The 13,357-nt window shown below is 46.1% G+C and overlaps 1 protein-coding gene across 5 annotated transcripts in view; it reads left to right on the top strand.

The window, feature by feature from the left end:
- The window catches only part of CCDC13 (coiled-coil domain containing 13), a 34,978-nt gene extending 23,618 nt beyond the window's left edge, over positions 1 to 11,360 (top strand). For 3 of the 5 annotated variants that reach the window (XM_083822961.1, XM_083822962.1, XM_083822964.1), the window contains 4 exons: positions 685 to 813; positions 3,231 to 3,385; positions 7,318 to 7,429; positions 7,974 to 11,360. In XM_083822961.1, the coding sequence (XP_083679087.1) occupies positions 685 to 813; positions 3,231 to 3,385; positions 7,318 to 7,429; positions 7,974 to 8,133 (556 nt within the window). In that variant the 3' untranslated portion in view covers positions 8,134 to 11,360. Of the gene's footprint in view, positions 1 to 684; positions 880 to 3,230; positions 3,386 to 7,317; positions 7,430 to 7,973 lie in introns of those variants that run through there. The other 2 variants (XM_083822963.1, XR_014579196.1) reach the window with 2 other exon arrangements.
- Positions 11,361 to 13,357: the final 1,997 nt, after the last annotated feature.

The raw sequence follows: 13,357 nt of genomic DNA, 5'->3' as shown, positions 1-13,357 counted from the left end.
TGTCAAAGGGTTCTGACGCAGGCTGCAGTGTCTCCTTGCTGTCTTAATTTTTTAATTGATTGCTAGTTTTATGCCCCATAAATCCCCTTTTCCCTTTTTGTCATCCCCAGCCACCAAGATTTCTCCTGGTTTTTGCTCTAAAGGAAATATTCTCGAATATTCCCGTGCAGAGGTAGAAGAAACGAAGTACATAGTAATGGGATACGTGGAAAAATTGCCCCTTCCTTTCATCACCTACTCGGCACAAGAATAACCATTTTACTAATGCTGCCTGAAGCCTTTCAGTTAAAGAAAATCAATAGCGTGCCATTTAATAGCTTAGCGCAGCACTTTGGAGAATCCACGTGCAGGCTTCTCTTTGGCAGGAGCAGCGGGAGGAGAGTCAAGCGTTAGTGAACTGATCGGTGCGGGAATTTTGTTTTCAAGGGTGATGGGAAGGGAGAGCATCGTTGCAAGGGGAAAGGCCTTTCTAGTGAAACTCAGAGCGGCTTTATTTCCACCTATTTTTATTCCATGTACTGCAGTATCAAGCACGATGCTGGGGGGAGTTAGTGAGCCTGGCTGTGCGTTCTGGCTCGGGTTTCAGAAGTGTATTTTGATATGTTTTTTTCAAACGCTGTCTTTGTTTCATTTCTTTCATTCGTGAAATGGGAAACAGACTCTTTACGCTTCTGCTGCTTTTAGGCTTGCTGGCACCGACAGCCTGGATTTCAAAGTGCTGCAGACGCAGATCACAGAGCACAAGGCTCTCTGCCAGGCTGCTGAGGTGGAGAGAGACAGGCTCCTGGAACTGGTCACTGTGCTGCAGAAAAGGTAGTGGCTGATTCTGCCCATGCCCTTTGTGGGATGCTGTGATTAAGGAGCAGCTGAGACAGTCCGGTATGCTGTACTCTGCCACTGTGAAACTTGCCTTAAATAGGGGTGTTTGAAATTATTCTGCTCAATTTCACTGCCTACTGGATGATTCATTTTTTAAAATTCTTTTAGAACAAAGTGCAGAAAAAAATGGAGTCATCTTCAAGCTTGCTACACTCAGATAAAGCTGGAGTTGGTGTGTTTATGTGTGTGGTGTTATTTAGGCAGCAATATTATTCACCAATACTAAATACTGTAATTAGAGTTATAATCTGATTTCTGTTCCAGAAGCTTTTCACATTCTTTTAAGTTTCACCGTACCCTCTTTTAAATGAATTTCTTCTGGCTTAACTGAAGCATAACAGTGACATTTTTTTCCCATTATTCAATTCAATTTAAGACAATGTTAAAACCGAGCTAGGGCAGAGAAAGCAAAGTCTTTTATCTTTAGACACCTTTCAGCTACTGACTTTTTCCCAGTTAGAGAATTTGATTTAAATATGCTTTGATTCCCAAATCTGTATTCCAGTTTATAGGAAGACACATTTTTGTCTGGGTATTTTTAAATACAATAGGTACTGTTTGCTTGATTGCTTTATTTGGCACTCATTATCATCATCTCACTTACCTGACTTTTAATTAATCACAATCAGAAAAATGTGGTTTTTAAAACTGTGCTAAAGGTATCATCCCCTGTGCTTTTAAGGGCTAAATCCTAGAAACGTGCACTGGGAGGATTTTATTTATGTCTGTAAGCCCAGTGACTAATAGAGCTGTGCAATTAGGTAAGGATAGAGGTCTGGGTGATTTCTGAACTGGGGCCGTTGCGAATATGGGCTAATGAAGAACGCAGAGTCAATGAAATGCGCAGTTACTAGTAAAATGTGCCACAGAGTGATGATTCAGCAGCTCCACGGTTATCACACATTTATCAAGAGCTCCTGCAGGTAAAGCAAATTTTATGAGATTATGTGCAATAATTCTTGGAAGACCTCAGGATAATATAGCATCCAGTCGTATTTCAACATGAATATATGTAAAAAAGTAAGGTGTTCCTCCTCTTCCTTTCCCCTGTTGGAGCACAGGTCAACAAAGCTCCAGGAACATATATAATGCTTAAGCCAAGAGAAGAGCACTGAGAATGGTTATGAGAGTAGCGTTTTCCTACAGCAGCTGCCAGAATTTACGACCGTGTTTCACAGCCGCTCACCGCAGAGCAGAAGATGCTGTCAGAAGACACTCGCTTGTAGGCTGATTGTAGGATTGGGCCCTGCTTGAGGAAGGGAAAGAGCTAGAGCAAGATTTCAGTTTGCTGCACATATTGGCAGAAGATTTCATAAAAACCAACGAGTTCTGTCATTTTTCCTCCACTGTTTGTCTAACGCGGGTGCTAGGGGAACACCTGGTCAAACGAAAGTTTAATGAATTCAGAACCACTGAGGAGAAATATAATTTCACATAGCATGTCACCAGCCTGCTAATTCACTGCCACAGGAGGTTGGAGCCTTGCCTGTAGCTAGACTTTTAAGACAGTGATATAATTTTATTATAGTTGTAATATTTTTTTTTAAGTTCTGCCAGCTAGGAGGGGAATAAGACTAATCAAGTCTCTTGATTTGAGGAGTAATCAGCTATCACCCATAGGGCCAAGGAGGATTTTTTTTGTATTTGCATTATCCAATACAGTGTGTCAGTCAATTCAGGATTCCTTCTAGCTTTAAATTCCTCTAAATCATTTGGTGTCAGGCTCTGCTCCCCACGAGGTGCACCACTGACTACATCCGTGGGTGCACATCAAACCTTTGTGGTTAATTTTATAAGGTGTTATGTGAGGTGAACAGATGGGTAGTTTGCTCTTCCTTTACTGCATCGCTTTCTCTTCCACCCGCTTCCTTCCACGGTAGTGTCTAATGGCCAAGTTTATTAAAAGCAACGTCCAGCTTCTTTTCGTACTCGCAGATAACTGACGCAGAACAGCTAAATGCTTGACAATGTTTTTATAAACTATTTTCCTTCCAAATTTTTCCCAGTGTTTAAAAAGATGCAGTTTATTACTGCTCTAATAAAAGATCTCCCCTCAGCAATCTGCAGCTTGCCTGCTCATCTGAGTGGGAAATTTAGCCGGTGTTAAGGGATCTAGGCAACCTCCATTAGCCAACCTATTATTTATAATTATACTCATTAGTTAATTCTGTTTTGCAAATGTAGAGGATGTCATCTGGAAGATTCGCACTGGGATTTCTGCCTTTGGATGCATGGAAACTTCTCTTGTTCCCTCTGCTGGGAGCTATGGAGTAGGATTCAGTGTTTAAGACTGGCTCATTCTTTATACTTAGGACATAAATAAGCTTGAACCACTTTTTTTTGCATATCAGGGTGGAAGAAAGCAGTGATAAAGTCTTGGAAGTTGAGAAGAGGCTTCAGGAAGAGCGGCGGCGATGTGTCCTTTTGGAGCAGCAGCTTGAAAAACTACAAATGGATCCTGGGAGGAACACAAGTACACAGAAACCTCCTCTGAGGAGCAAAACAGGTGAGGTGGAGCTCTTATCTACATCTGTGTCCCCCATCCTACCTGGGTGGTTAATAGCAGCAACATCTGGGCTCTCATCTCTCAAACCTACACGAGTGCTTGACCTTACACACAGGGATTTGGACCTGCTCGGAGCAGTGGGCTGATACTGAAGGTGAAATCCTGGCTCCACTTAATTCAAGAGAACTCTGACACAGATTTAAGTGGGACCAGGACTTTTGCATTATGTAGTTTTCACAGGATGATGGTCTGGAGAAAGAACTTTACACTGTTCTGCATCTCTACTGTGACCACTGCTGTGTTCCCTTTCCACTTCTGCCTGAGAGATTCATCTGAAGGTTAAGAGCAGAATTAAAGGACGCATCCCAATTTAAGGCCTGTCAGTGTCGATGAGAAAGTATTGCTGGTGATGTAGTAATTAGATCTGGTGTAATTTATTATACCATGAACATGATAATCTCCTGCTATAAATATGAAAGCCTTACTAGCATAGTTAAAGGAGGAGAATTCATGATGGATGTTAAATTTTTATTTCTCTGATCAGATTCTTTATTACTTAAGGACTCTGATTCTGTAAGGTGTCTAAACCAATAAAATGGTACATATTCTTAAGGAAACTTTTCCAGTGGCTTCCCTTTTTATATGTATTTTCATAAAGTAAAAGGAGTTTAAATGCCAGGAGACGAACAGTAGTAATAAGCATTTTAATTTGGCAAATACTGGGATGGCATCAGAGTGAGTTATGGTGACTGGAGAGGTCACAAGCCTCATAACAGAGCTCGTACGTGCTCTTGGCCTGCCCCACGCAGGAACACATGATCTTTGGCCATAGGACAACAGCCCCGCAGTGCAGCAGATGCGTGGTGTGGCTTTTTACTACTGTGTGTACCGGTCCTACCTCATCAGCTTCTTACAGCCGGTCTGTATTGAGCACCTGTATGAACAGTCACCTCCCTTTTCACCTGCTCCAGTGTCTTGTTTCTCTCTAGGGTGCAGTTCAGGCGAGGTAAGAAATGCTGCTCGAAGTGCACTGCATTTGCAACTCCCATCGCAGTGCTATTGGCCGTGGTTGGCAATAAAACATCTCTGGAGCAGTATGATGATGCAAGAAAAGGCCTGGTGCTGTTCACTGTGGTCTCGATTCACACAGGAGAGCTAGGCTTCCCAGTATAAGATGTACACAGTGCTCAGGACCTCAAGTGAAGCACTGGCATTCACTCATCCGGCATATAGAGAGAACCAGGTATGCAGGAACAGGATGCAGAGGAGCTTTGTCCTGCAGGGATACTGAAGGATTGCTTGAAACCTACTTCTCTCTAAAATATCCATCAATTCCTTGGAGCAGAACTGCTGTGTCTTTTACAAGGGCTCCAGCCAACACTGACTTATTTCTTTTTCTGAAAGCACTGATTTTTAGCGCTGTCTTACCTGTATTAGCTGAGAGCCTGACACGGTGCAGAAAGTTGCAGCACGATGTTAGAAGAGTGCTTAGAAGCCAAGTGCAGCAGCCTGTGGGCTTTAGGATATGGAACATTCATCCCAACAGAAGAGCAGTGCTGGGCCTTGCAGAAGTGGTATTGGGTGATACCATTTATGATTCTCAGTAGGGTTTTGATGTAAGATACGTTGGAGCTCTCAGCTGGCTTCTTCTGAGGAAGAAATCGGAGTGTACGTAGGGAGAGGTAATAGGCAGGTGGGAGTTTGGAGACTACAGCTCTCAATCACAAGTTTTTTCCTCTGTCTCCCTGCCTTAAATAGTACGGGAGCATTTTGGTGCTGTCTTCTAGAGGAGAATTTAACTGATATTTTGAGCTTAGACTTTTATACAGCCTGGTAGTGTAAAGCTTTGATGTGTTACTCTGTTATTCTGCATGTGCCCAACTTCGTTTTCCCTCGCAACCTCAAATTGATGTGGTGATGAACTCATCAGGTTCTGAGCCATTTCGATCAAATTGTTGTAACGCTGTGGTAACTCACCTCTGAGAGACCGGCATTTCACAGCTGGAGGAAGCAAATTGTTCCTACCACCGTGACAGGTTCCTTCTTACTAAATACTTAGTTCGTTAGCCTCGTCTGCTTAAGGACTAAAAGCAAATGTCGAAAAGGATTGGCAAGAAGACTAACAAGAAGAAATCCTCTGTGAGTCTGTAAGATGAGTAGGTAACAGTTTCTTTCACCACGGTTGTTTGAAGAGAGCCCAGCCCCTTGTAATGTGCCAAAATTCTCTGGAGTTTGTACAAGGAACAAGTCTAGAAATCTGTAATACATCCCTTCAGCAGAGCGTGTAGGTTATCTAAACGCTTTCATGCCAGATAGTTGAGGAAATGAGAAGGAATGAAAAGCTTGAACATAAGAGACTAGAGAACCCACTAATTAACATAATATTTTCTTTTCTTTCTGAAAGTGCAAAATTGGAGAGAGCTGATCTAATTGCTAATCTAATGTTTCTAGTCTCCTCAATTCAAGGGAAGTAGATAATGAGGCTGAGTAGTTAGAAACAACACAGTCGTGTTTTAAAATTATACGTGCTTTTGTTTTTTTTTTTTTATCTGTCTTATCCAAATTTCTAATTAGCAAAGAATAATCCCAGAGGAGAACGGGTAAGTAAAAGCAGGTTTTCCTCAGTCCTGTGAAACACAACATCGAGTTCAAAAGCATTTGTTTGTTATACAACAGGACCTTTCTCCCCATATGGTTTTGTCAGAGCAGAGTACTTTCTGACCAGGTTCTTTTAGGTATTCCACATGAGGAGGATTCAGTGTTTTATTAGCAAATTTACTTGAAGATATTTCACAATACGTGGGTTTTTAATTTAGAAAAAAATGTTTAATGTCTTTTAATTTAGAAAAAATATGTCAGCAATGTACTGAAATCACAACACAGGCACAATGTAGCGACTGCAATGTACAGTTGAATCACAAACATGATTCCTGTCACTTCTCTGGGTGTCACGATGCTGTCTGTCCCCATTTGCCAGGAAGGAATACATGAGTTGAAGCCAGCACAAGCCCATTGTTCTCTTCAAGGTTCGGTTTGCTGGTTGATTTTTATATTCTGTGTTGTGCTGAGCCAGTACTTTCTGTGGGTTGTTTCAGGGAAGGCTGTTTACATTTACTCAACTGACACAGCCGTTTATCTACAGCAAAGGCTACCCTCCAGTCCCCTTGGTGCTGAGATAAGTTCAGCTTCTCTCACGACAGCTGTGGTTGCTTCCTACGCTCTTTTCTGAGCTTCGTGAGCACATCATCCTTGCCTGTCTTCTCTGAGCCTTCTTCTGTTGTAGAGATTCCTTGATCGGTCACAGTTTTGATTCTCCAAGCCCAGTAGTAACTTTGAGATAGATTTTCTTATAACCCTTTGCATATAACCCTGAAAGTTGTGTCCATTTGAAATGGCAGGAGCAATGCTGCGCGTTCTGAGAGAGCTTTATTTCGGAAAGCACTCTTGATTTACAGTCTCAGTTTGACTATACAGGCGTATTTAATTGCTTTACTGAGCTTAACCCACACTGTGTGTATGCTGAGCATCAAAAGGTGCTTTAAAAAAACTGTTCCAGTGCGTGCCACACACGTACCTCATCACTGGCATTCAGTAAGCAACAGTTGTCGTAAGCTTGAATGAAATACAATGGTGAGATAAAGGTTAAAATAATACTTTTCAACTGCTTCTGTCACCTGTCGTTTGGGGGCCTTAAATATTTTGGATGGTCTTTTTTTACAGGTAAACATATATGTTACTACCTCGTGTTTTAATTTTGCTAAAAGGAGATTAAAATAAAAGCCTGTCCTATATATTTACACCATCTTTTTGGATGTACATAGAACTAAGCAGATCCTTTAGCGTTTATTCACTATTTCCTGAGGTTTACTTGGTGCCTCACCAAGTGTAAAAGATTGTTTTACTAAAGCTCCATTTTGTGATGAAATCTACAGGCCAATCTAGTCACCCAAGACTCACCTTGAACGTGAGTGATAGAAAAGAGCTCTCTGCAGCCCAGCTCTCCAGGCTGCCTCTGGAATCACAGATAGAGGAGCTGAGCACAAGGTATGTTCTCCCTTCCTCCACGCTGTGTTACTGCCACCTTTTTTCAATAGCTCAATAGTTCAGATTCATTGCTGTCCTCTTAGCAGTGCTATTACCTGGACCAGCTCCTCAGAAAATAAAAAACAGTAGATTGTACAAGTCACAGATCCTCTGGTTTGTTCTTGTCTATGTCCTTCTTACATAACGTTCCTAAAAATTACACCCAGAAATGTTAAGCCAATGTTAAGCAGCACAAAACACTTGCAAGAAAGACACCTTTTTTCTTTTTATTTTTCTTTCCTTAGCCATTGATTTCAACCTACTAGTGAAAACAAAATTATAATTAAAAAAAAAAAAAGTCTGAAAAGTATTTGGTCTTCTAATACCCTTTTCTATCTCAAAGAGAGAAGGAACAAGTGTTTATAAGTCTGCTCTTTCTCAAGCCTGTTATAAAATTACCAGAGAGCATGTGGTTCAGTGTTTTCTTCCCTGGAGCTGAAGCACTGTTCTAATTTGCTTTGAAGCTCCACAGCTCATATGAAAGTTGCCTTTTGTTTCCTCACAGGCTTGTGATCCAGCTGGATGAGAACGAAGCTCTGAAGGCTGCTTTGGAGACTACTGTGAGAAAGAAAGAGGAAGACTTTAAACTGTACCAGGACACAATGGACCAAGTGAAGGATATCTTTCTACAGGCCATTCGGCAGCAGAAACAAGAGAAGAGTTAAGCAAGATATTCAGAGTCCTTTGGACTGCAAAGCAGGGAGAGAGCGAGCCCAGGCAGCGTGCCCACGGATTGAAATGCAGTGGAAGCGTAGTTTTGCAGCCTCGGATCATGTCATGTCGTTAGCATTTGCAGGAGAGGATGAGAAATGGAAATTAAATCCAAAAAGACTGAAGATTTTGCATGTCAGCGAATCGTGAGTTAGCAAGCAGCTGGCTCTCAGGGTGCACGTGTCATAGTTCGGTGCGCTTTAGGAAGCTGCACTTCTGCGGTGTGATTTTAGGCAAAAGCTCCCTAGCTTCAAACAAATTTTCCTAGAGAGGGCTCAATATTCATTACGCTGCTGCTTTTATCAGCACATGAAGGAATCTGCAGCACAAAAGTTATGCCAGCCCCCTCCCGAAGCCGTGCCAAGAACAAACTGAGCTCTTTGTGTATCTGCACACTGACACCTGCCCGTCTGGGGTTTTCTGTGGTGCTCAAGTGCTGAGGGAGCGGGTTAGCCTGGCATATGGGTATCTGCAGGAGCATTTTGTGTGGTCTCTGTTGACAATCCCAGCTTATTTCTTTGCTTGAACATACTGGCAGGGTTTTCTGAAGCTCAGTAGAGTTTCCACTGGAAAGGAAAACTGTGCAGATTGCTCCCACGATCAGTAGGACTTACCTTAAATCCAGCTCCCTGTAACAGCTCGTGTGAAACTTGCCATCCAGGCTATCAATTCCCAAATTTCTGGGTCTCTGCAGGCATGCATCAGGCAGATCTTGTTCTCATTAGGAAGAAATGCTAGTGGAACACAGGCAGGTTTTTACTACAGTAGAGGAGGGACTTCTGGAGGTGCTGAAAACTCTCGCATCTTGCCCTTTGCTCTTGCAGCGTGGTGAGAACACCAAACGCAAGCTAATAAGGCATTAACATGCAGGCTGCCAGCAGAGAGCCAGCCTTGGGGATCGCAAGCAAATGGAGAGCTAGTCATTTCTGAATAGTGCCGCTTTGTTTTTCAGATGAAAGTCTTTTGAAAGCTCTTCTCTTTCTGCTTTGCTTTTGTCAGCCCCTTTTTGTGAGCGCGAAGTTTGTCGGATTTCAGCCCCAACCAGCACAGGGTGGAGCTGGGGACAGGCAAAGCACCGCAGCATCAGGATCGGGTTCTGGCTCTGCTTGCGCTGAGATAAAGCAGAGAGAGCGGAGCAGGAGTTATCCAGACGTGGTCAGAGCAGTGTGCTTCCCGTCTTTCTCCTGCTCAGGTTCGGAGGTGTCTCTTCGGACAGGTCGCAGAGTCCGGAGGCAATGGAGGTGAGGAGAAGCTCAGCACCCGGCCGTTAACCCTGCCTGTGCTTTAGAGCCCTGCTCCGCTCCCCCAGCGCTGGCTTACAGCCGAGCAGAGCTGTCAGGTGCCTCTCTCGAACAAGCAGGACCGAAACCGCTCGCTGCCAGATGCCTCCTGCTCACCCTGCCAGGAGCATCAGAGGAAAAGACATCCTGCAACCCACAACGCGCTCCTGGCAGCTGGAGGAGCTGTAATTCCTGGATCGGGAGACAGACACGGGTCTCATCCAAGTGAGCTGTGGTTCGTTTCTGCCCAGCCCTATCCTGATGATGCACAAGGTAGAGTGAGCAGACCAAAGAGAACAGTTCAGCACACCTCTGACAGGTATTTTCAGAACCTTCAGTAGTGAGCACACCCTAAAAAGTGTCCTGAGCTGTGGCAAGACTTGTGGAGGTTTTGCTACGCGGTGGCTGCTACACTCAGGCTGGCAGCTTGCAGCTGGCCTCTGATTTCGCTTACACAGAAGTGTGAATCAATAATATTTCCCCGTAAGTACACGAGAGGAAAGCTGCCGTCCTTCCCAAAACGCGATCAGCATCTGTCTCCCGTCCTTGTGCTGCAGCAGTGAAGGTCGTACCGCTCTCTAGCAAAATTCTTCCCGGGGTGGCTCTGAGTCAACCCCGGAAACTCCGAGAGGAATGGGAGCGCTGTATGTTACAGAACACATATGGCTCGCTAGCACGTGGCGCAAACTTCTTCGCAAGTGCTGCAACACTTGTTTCTTTAAACATATGCTTGTTTGGGGTTGCACGGAAGCATTTTCTCCCTTTTTTTTTACTCACACATGCAACCACAGGGTGCCTTGAAGAAGGAGGATGGAGTAAGTCACAATGAAATGGCTTGTTTAGGGAGCCCATACCTGTAAGGAACGTTCCTCATGGAAATACGCGATCTGTCTCTGAGCACAGGGCAGGGGGGATCGCAGAGCAGTCCAGCCCTTCTCAGTTTCCACCTGAGTTTTGAAATAAGTTCCCTCTGCACCTCCAACAGAGAGACCTGACTTTGAATTCTCTCCGTGCTGACTCTTTAAGGAACTGATTCCCATTTTTCAAGGTATGAGAGCAATTTTCTACCAGTGCGTGTAGTTCTGTCACTGAAGATAAGAAACCCAGTCGGATCTTTGAAGCAGCAGCCCTAGTTCAGCTGGCTGCAGCGGCCCCGTATCTCCCAACCCATCACCCAGAGACCAAAACCAGTGAGAATACTGGTGTCACTGCCTGCAAAAACCCTTCCTGCCATTCCCCACCCACAGAATCTCCCCAGCAAGCTTGATGTGCTGTCTGAGCCACGTTTCTTTTAGAGATGCAGCTGGGCTTGATCTGAAACCTTCAAAATCCCCTGCTTTCCTCGGAAGTTTCTCCTGGCGGATAAGTTCCAGCCTGTGAAACTCCCCTGCCTTCATTCTCATTTGAATTTCTCTGGCTTCGGTTTGCAGCCAGCCATCACGATGCCTTTCTCCGCTGGATAAAAGCGGCGTGAGTATCCGGCATCTCCTCTCTGGGACAGCCTTCATGCAGCGTAAAGTCGTGTCACAGGCCACTTCTTGATAAACTCCGAGTTTTTTCAGTCTCGTAGTTAATGGCAGGGACAAGCTTGTGGTGACAACGCCCCGTGCTGCTGACGCAGGCTGGTGGCTACAGTTAAGCTGTGAAGAACGGCCCAAGTTAATTTTGCTGCAGGTATTTGAGGCTGCGGATGCTCTCCGTTAGGATTCAGCCAGCTTTTAGCCAGTGTGCGCTAAGAGCACGAATCCTCCAACCGCTTGGGCTGAGCCAAAGGTTGTCTCCCGCCCCGGAGTGCTGGGCAGAGCACTTCCACGGAGCAGCCAGAAAGTGCCTGACGGATGCATCCGATTTTAAAAGCACAGCTGAGCCGCCGGGAATAAAGCCCGATGACCTTTGATTAATTGTCAGCATTTTCCTCTCGGTCTGTCGTGAGCAAGCCTACCTAGGGACAGCAGGCACGGCAAGAGTGCAGCCTGCGGAACCAGCTGGCCGCAACGTGAATTAAGTTGCATTAGCACGGTTAAATATAGATGGCATCGACAACGCGCAAGCTCTCTGTGCCCTGGGCTCTGCCGAGCCGAGCGCGGAGGATCGGAGCCGATCCCACTGTAACTGCTCCGATTTAGAGCTGCAGGTTTGGGCTGTGAGCGCTGCGTGCCCCACGCGTTCAGCCCTCGGGGGTTTTTGCATTTTGGGGCTGTCACCTTTCCGAGGCACTCGCTCCACCCCAGGCTGTCACCTTGCTTTTCAGCAGCACTCCTTGGGTGATGGAAAGGCTCCAGAGCAGGGCGAGGCGTGAGGAGGAGACACTTTTAAGTCCTCTGCAGGGGGAAATTAGGAGGAAGGGACACTGCAAATCTGCTTTGCCCACCCCTTCGGCAGCTTACGGCCAGCAGCTGCTACTGCCCTGCAAGCGGCGGGGCCATCGCCCCGTGCATGACCGATGAATGAGGGTCGGCTTTAAATGGAAAAACACCGTAGCAGAGCCCCTGCGCTCTAAATTAAGCCACCACGGAGCCAAGAGGGGTGTTGGGTTTCTCTCCTCATCCTCTCCCCGCTGAGCCCAGCTCGCGAGCCGGCCGATCCCGCGGGACAGGGCGGCCCCGTGCAGCAAATGCCACCTCAATCCCCACGCGTCTCCCCTTACAGACCAAAGGCTCCAAACCCCATCTGCTGGCACGGGGCGAGCTCCCGGGGCTTAGAGCAGCCCGTTTGTCAGCAGGAATCGTTAGCTGGGCTTTCTCGGGAGAGAGAGGGGATCTTGGCAAGAGGGGGTAAAGGTGGTGGGCTTCAACCGACGCTGGGCTGTCCCTGAAAGGCGGTGGGAGCCTTCTTCGGAGTCCTTCCCAGGGCAGCAGGAGGGCCTTGGGTGGGATTCTGTGCCCCAGGGGACAGGCTGGATGTTCTGGGGGTGCTGAGAGGGGTCCTGGGGGTGACCTGGGATGGGAGGTTGGACGGGCGGATGGATGGATTCGTGGGTGGATGGATAGGTCAATGGATGGATGGGTGGATGGACGGACAGACGGATGGATGGATGGATGGATGGATGGATGGATGGATGGATGGATGGATGCGTCTCCCCACATTCCCTTCTCCCACACCGTCCTTGCAGGGAGGTGCCTGCTGAGGTCCTGGTGTGGTCGGCACGTTCCCAGCAGCGTATGTGCATGGACAAACCCAACGGGGTACCTCAGGCAGTATAAAACAACCACGTGGTTTATTATAACCCTCTTTCCTTCCAGTTCACCCCATAAAGAGCTGCTCCAGCAGCAGGGAGACAGCCGTATAAAGCAGGATGAGGCGGCAGGGACGAGGGTCCTTTGGTGTCCCCATCAAACAGAAAAAAGAGAAGCAGAATCCTCTAGGTTGGAAGAGACCTCCAAGATCACCCAGTCCAACCTCTGACCTAACACTAACGAGTCCTCCACTAAACCGTATCACTAAGTTCAACATCTAAACGTCTTTTAAAGACCTCCAGAGACGGTGACTCAACCACTTCCCTGGGCAGCCCATTCCAATACCCTTTCGGTAAAGAAGTTCTTCCTAACATCCAACCTAAACCATGTTTGTGCTGTGCCTCTGCAAGCTGGAGCTGGGTGCCTTTCACCGAACCCCACCGCCTTCCTGCTCGCTGCCCTGGACGCTGAAGAGGGCCACAGCTTCCAGCAACCCGCCAGATGTTGGAAAAAATTGTCATTAAAATCAGCTCGAGGCCATAAACAACCCCTAGTCATAAAGCAGCAGTGCTGGGGCAATAAAACACAGAGGTGTCCCCTGTGCCGAGGAAGGCACGCTGGTCACATTAAAAATAAATCTTATTATATTAGAAATCAAGAGCATTTTTTTTCCGAATTTTTTATCCTCTCCATAAATTAAAGTTAAATGATTTTTATCACCA

The sequence above is a fragment of the Anser anser genome, assembly GCF_964211835.1.
Source record: "Anser anser genome assembly, chromosome: 2".
NCBI lineage: Eukaryota > Metazoa > Chordata > Aves > Anseriformes > Anatidae > Anser > Anser anser.
The sequence above is the reverse complement of the archived record's forward strand: the minus strand, read 5'-3'. Positions and strand labels throughout refer to the sequence as shown.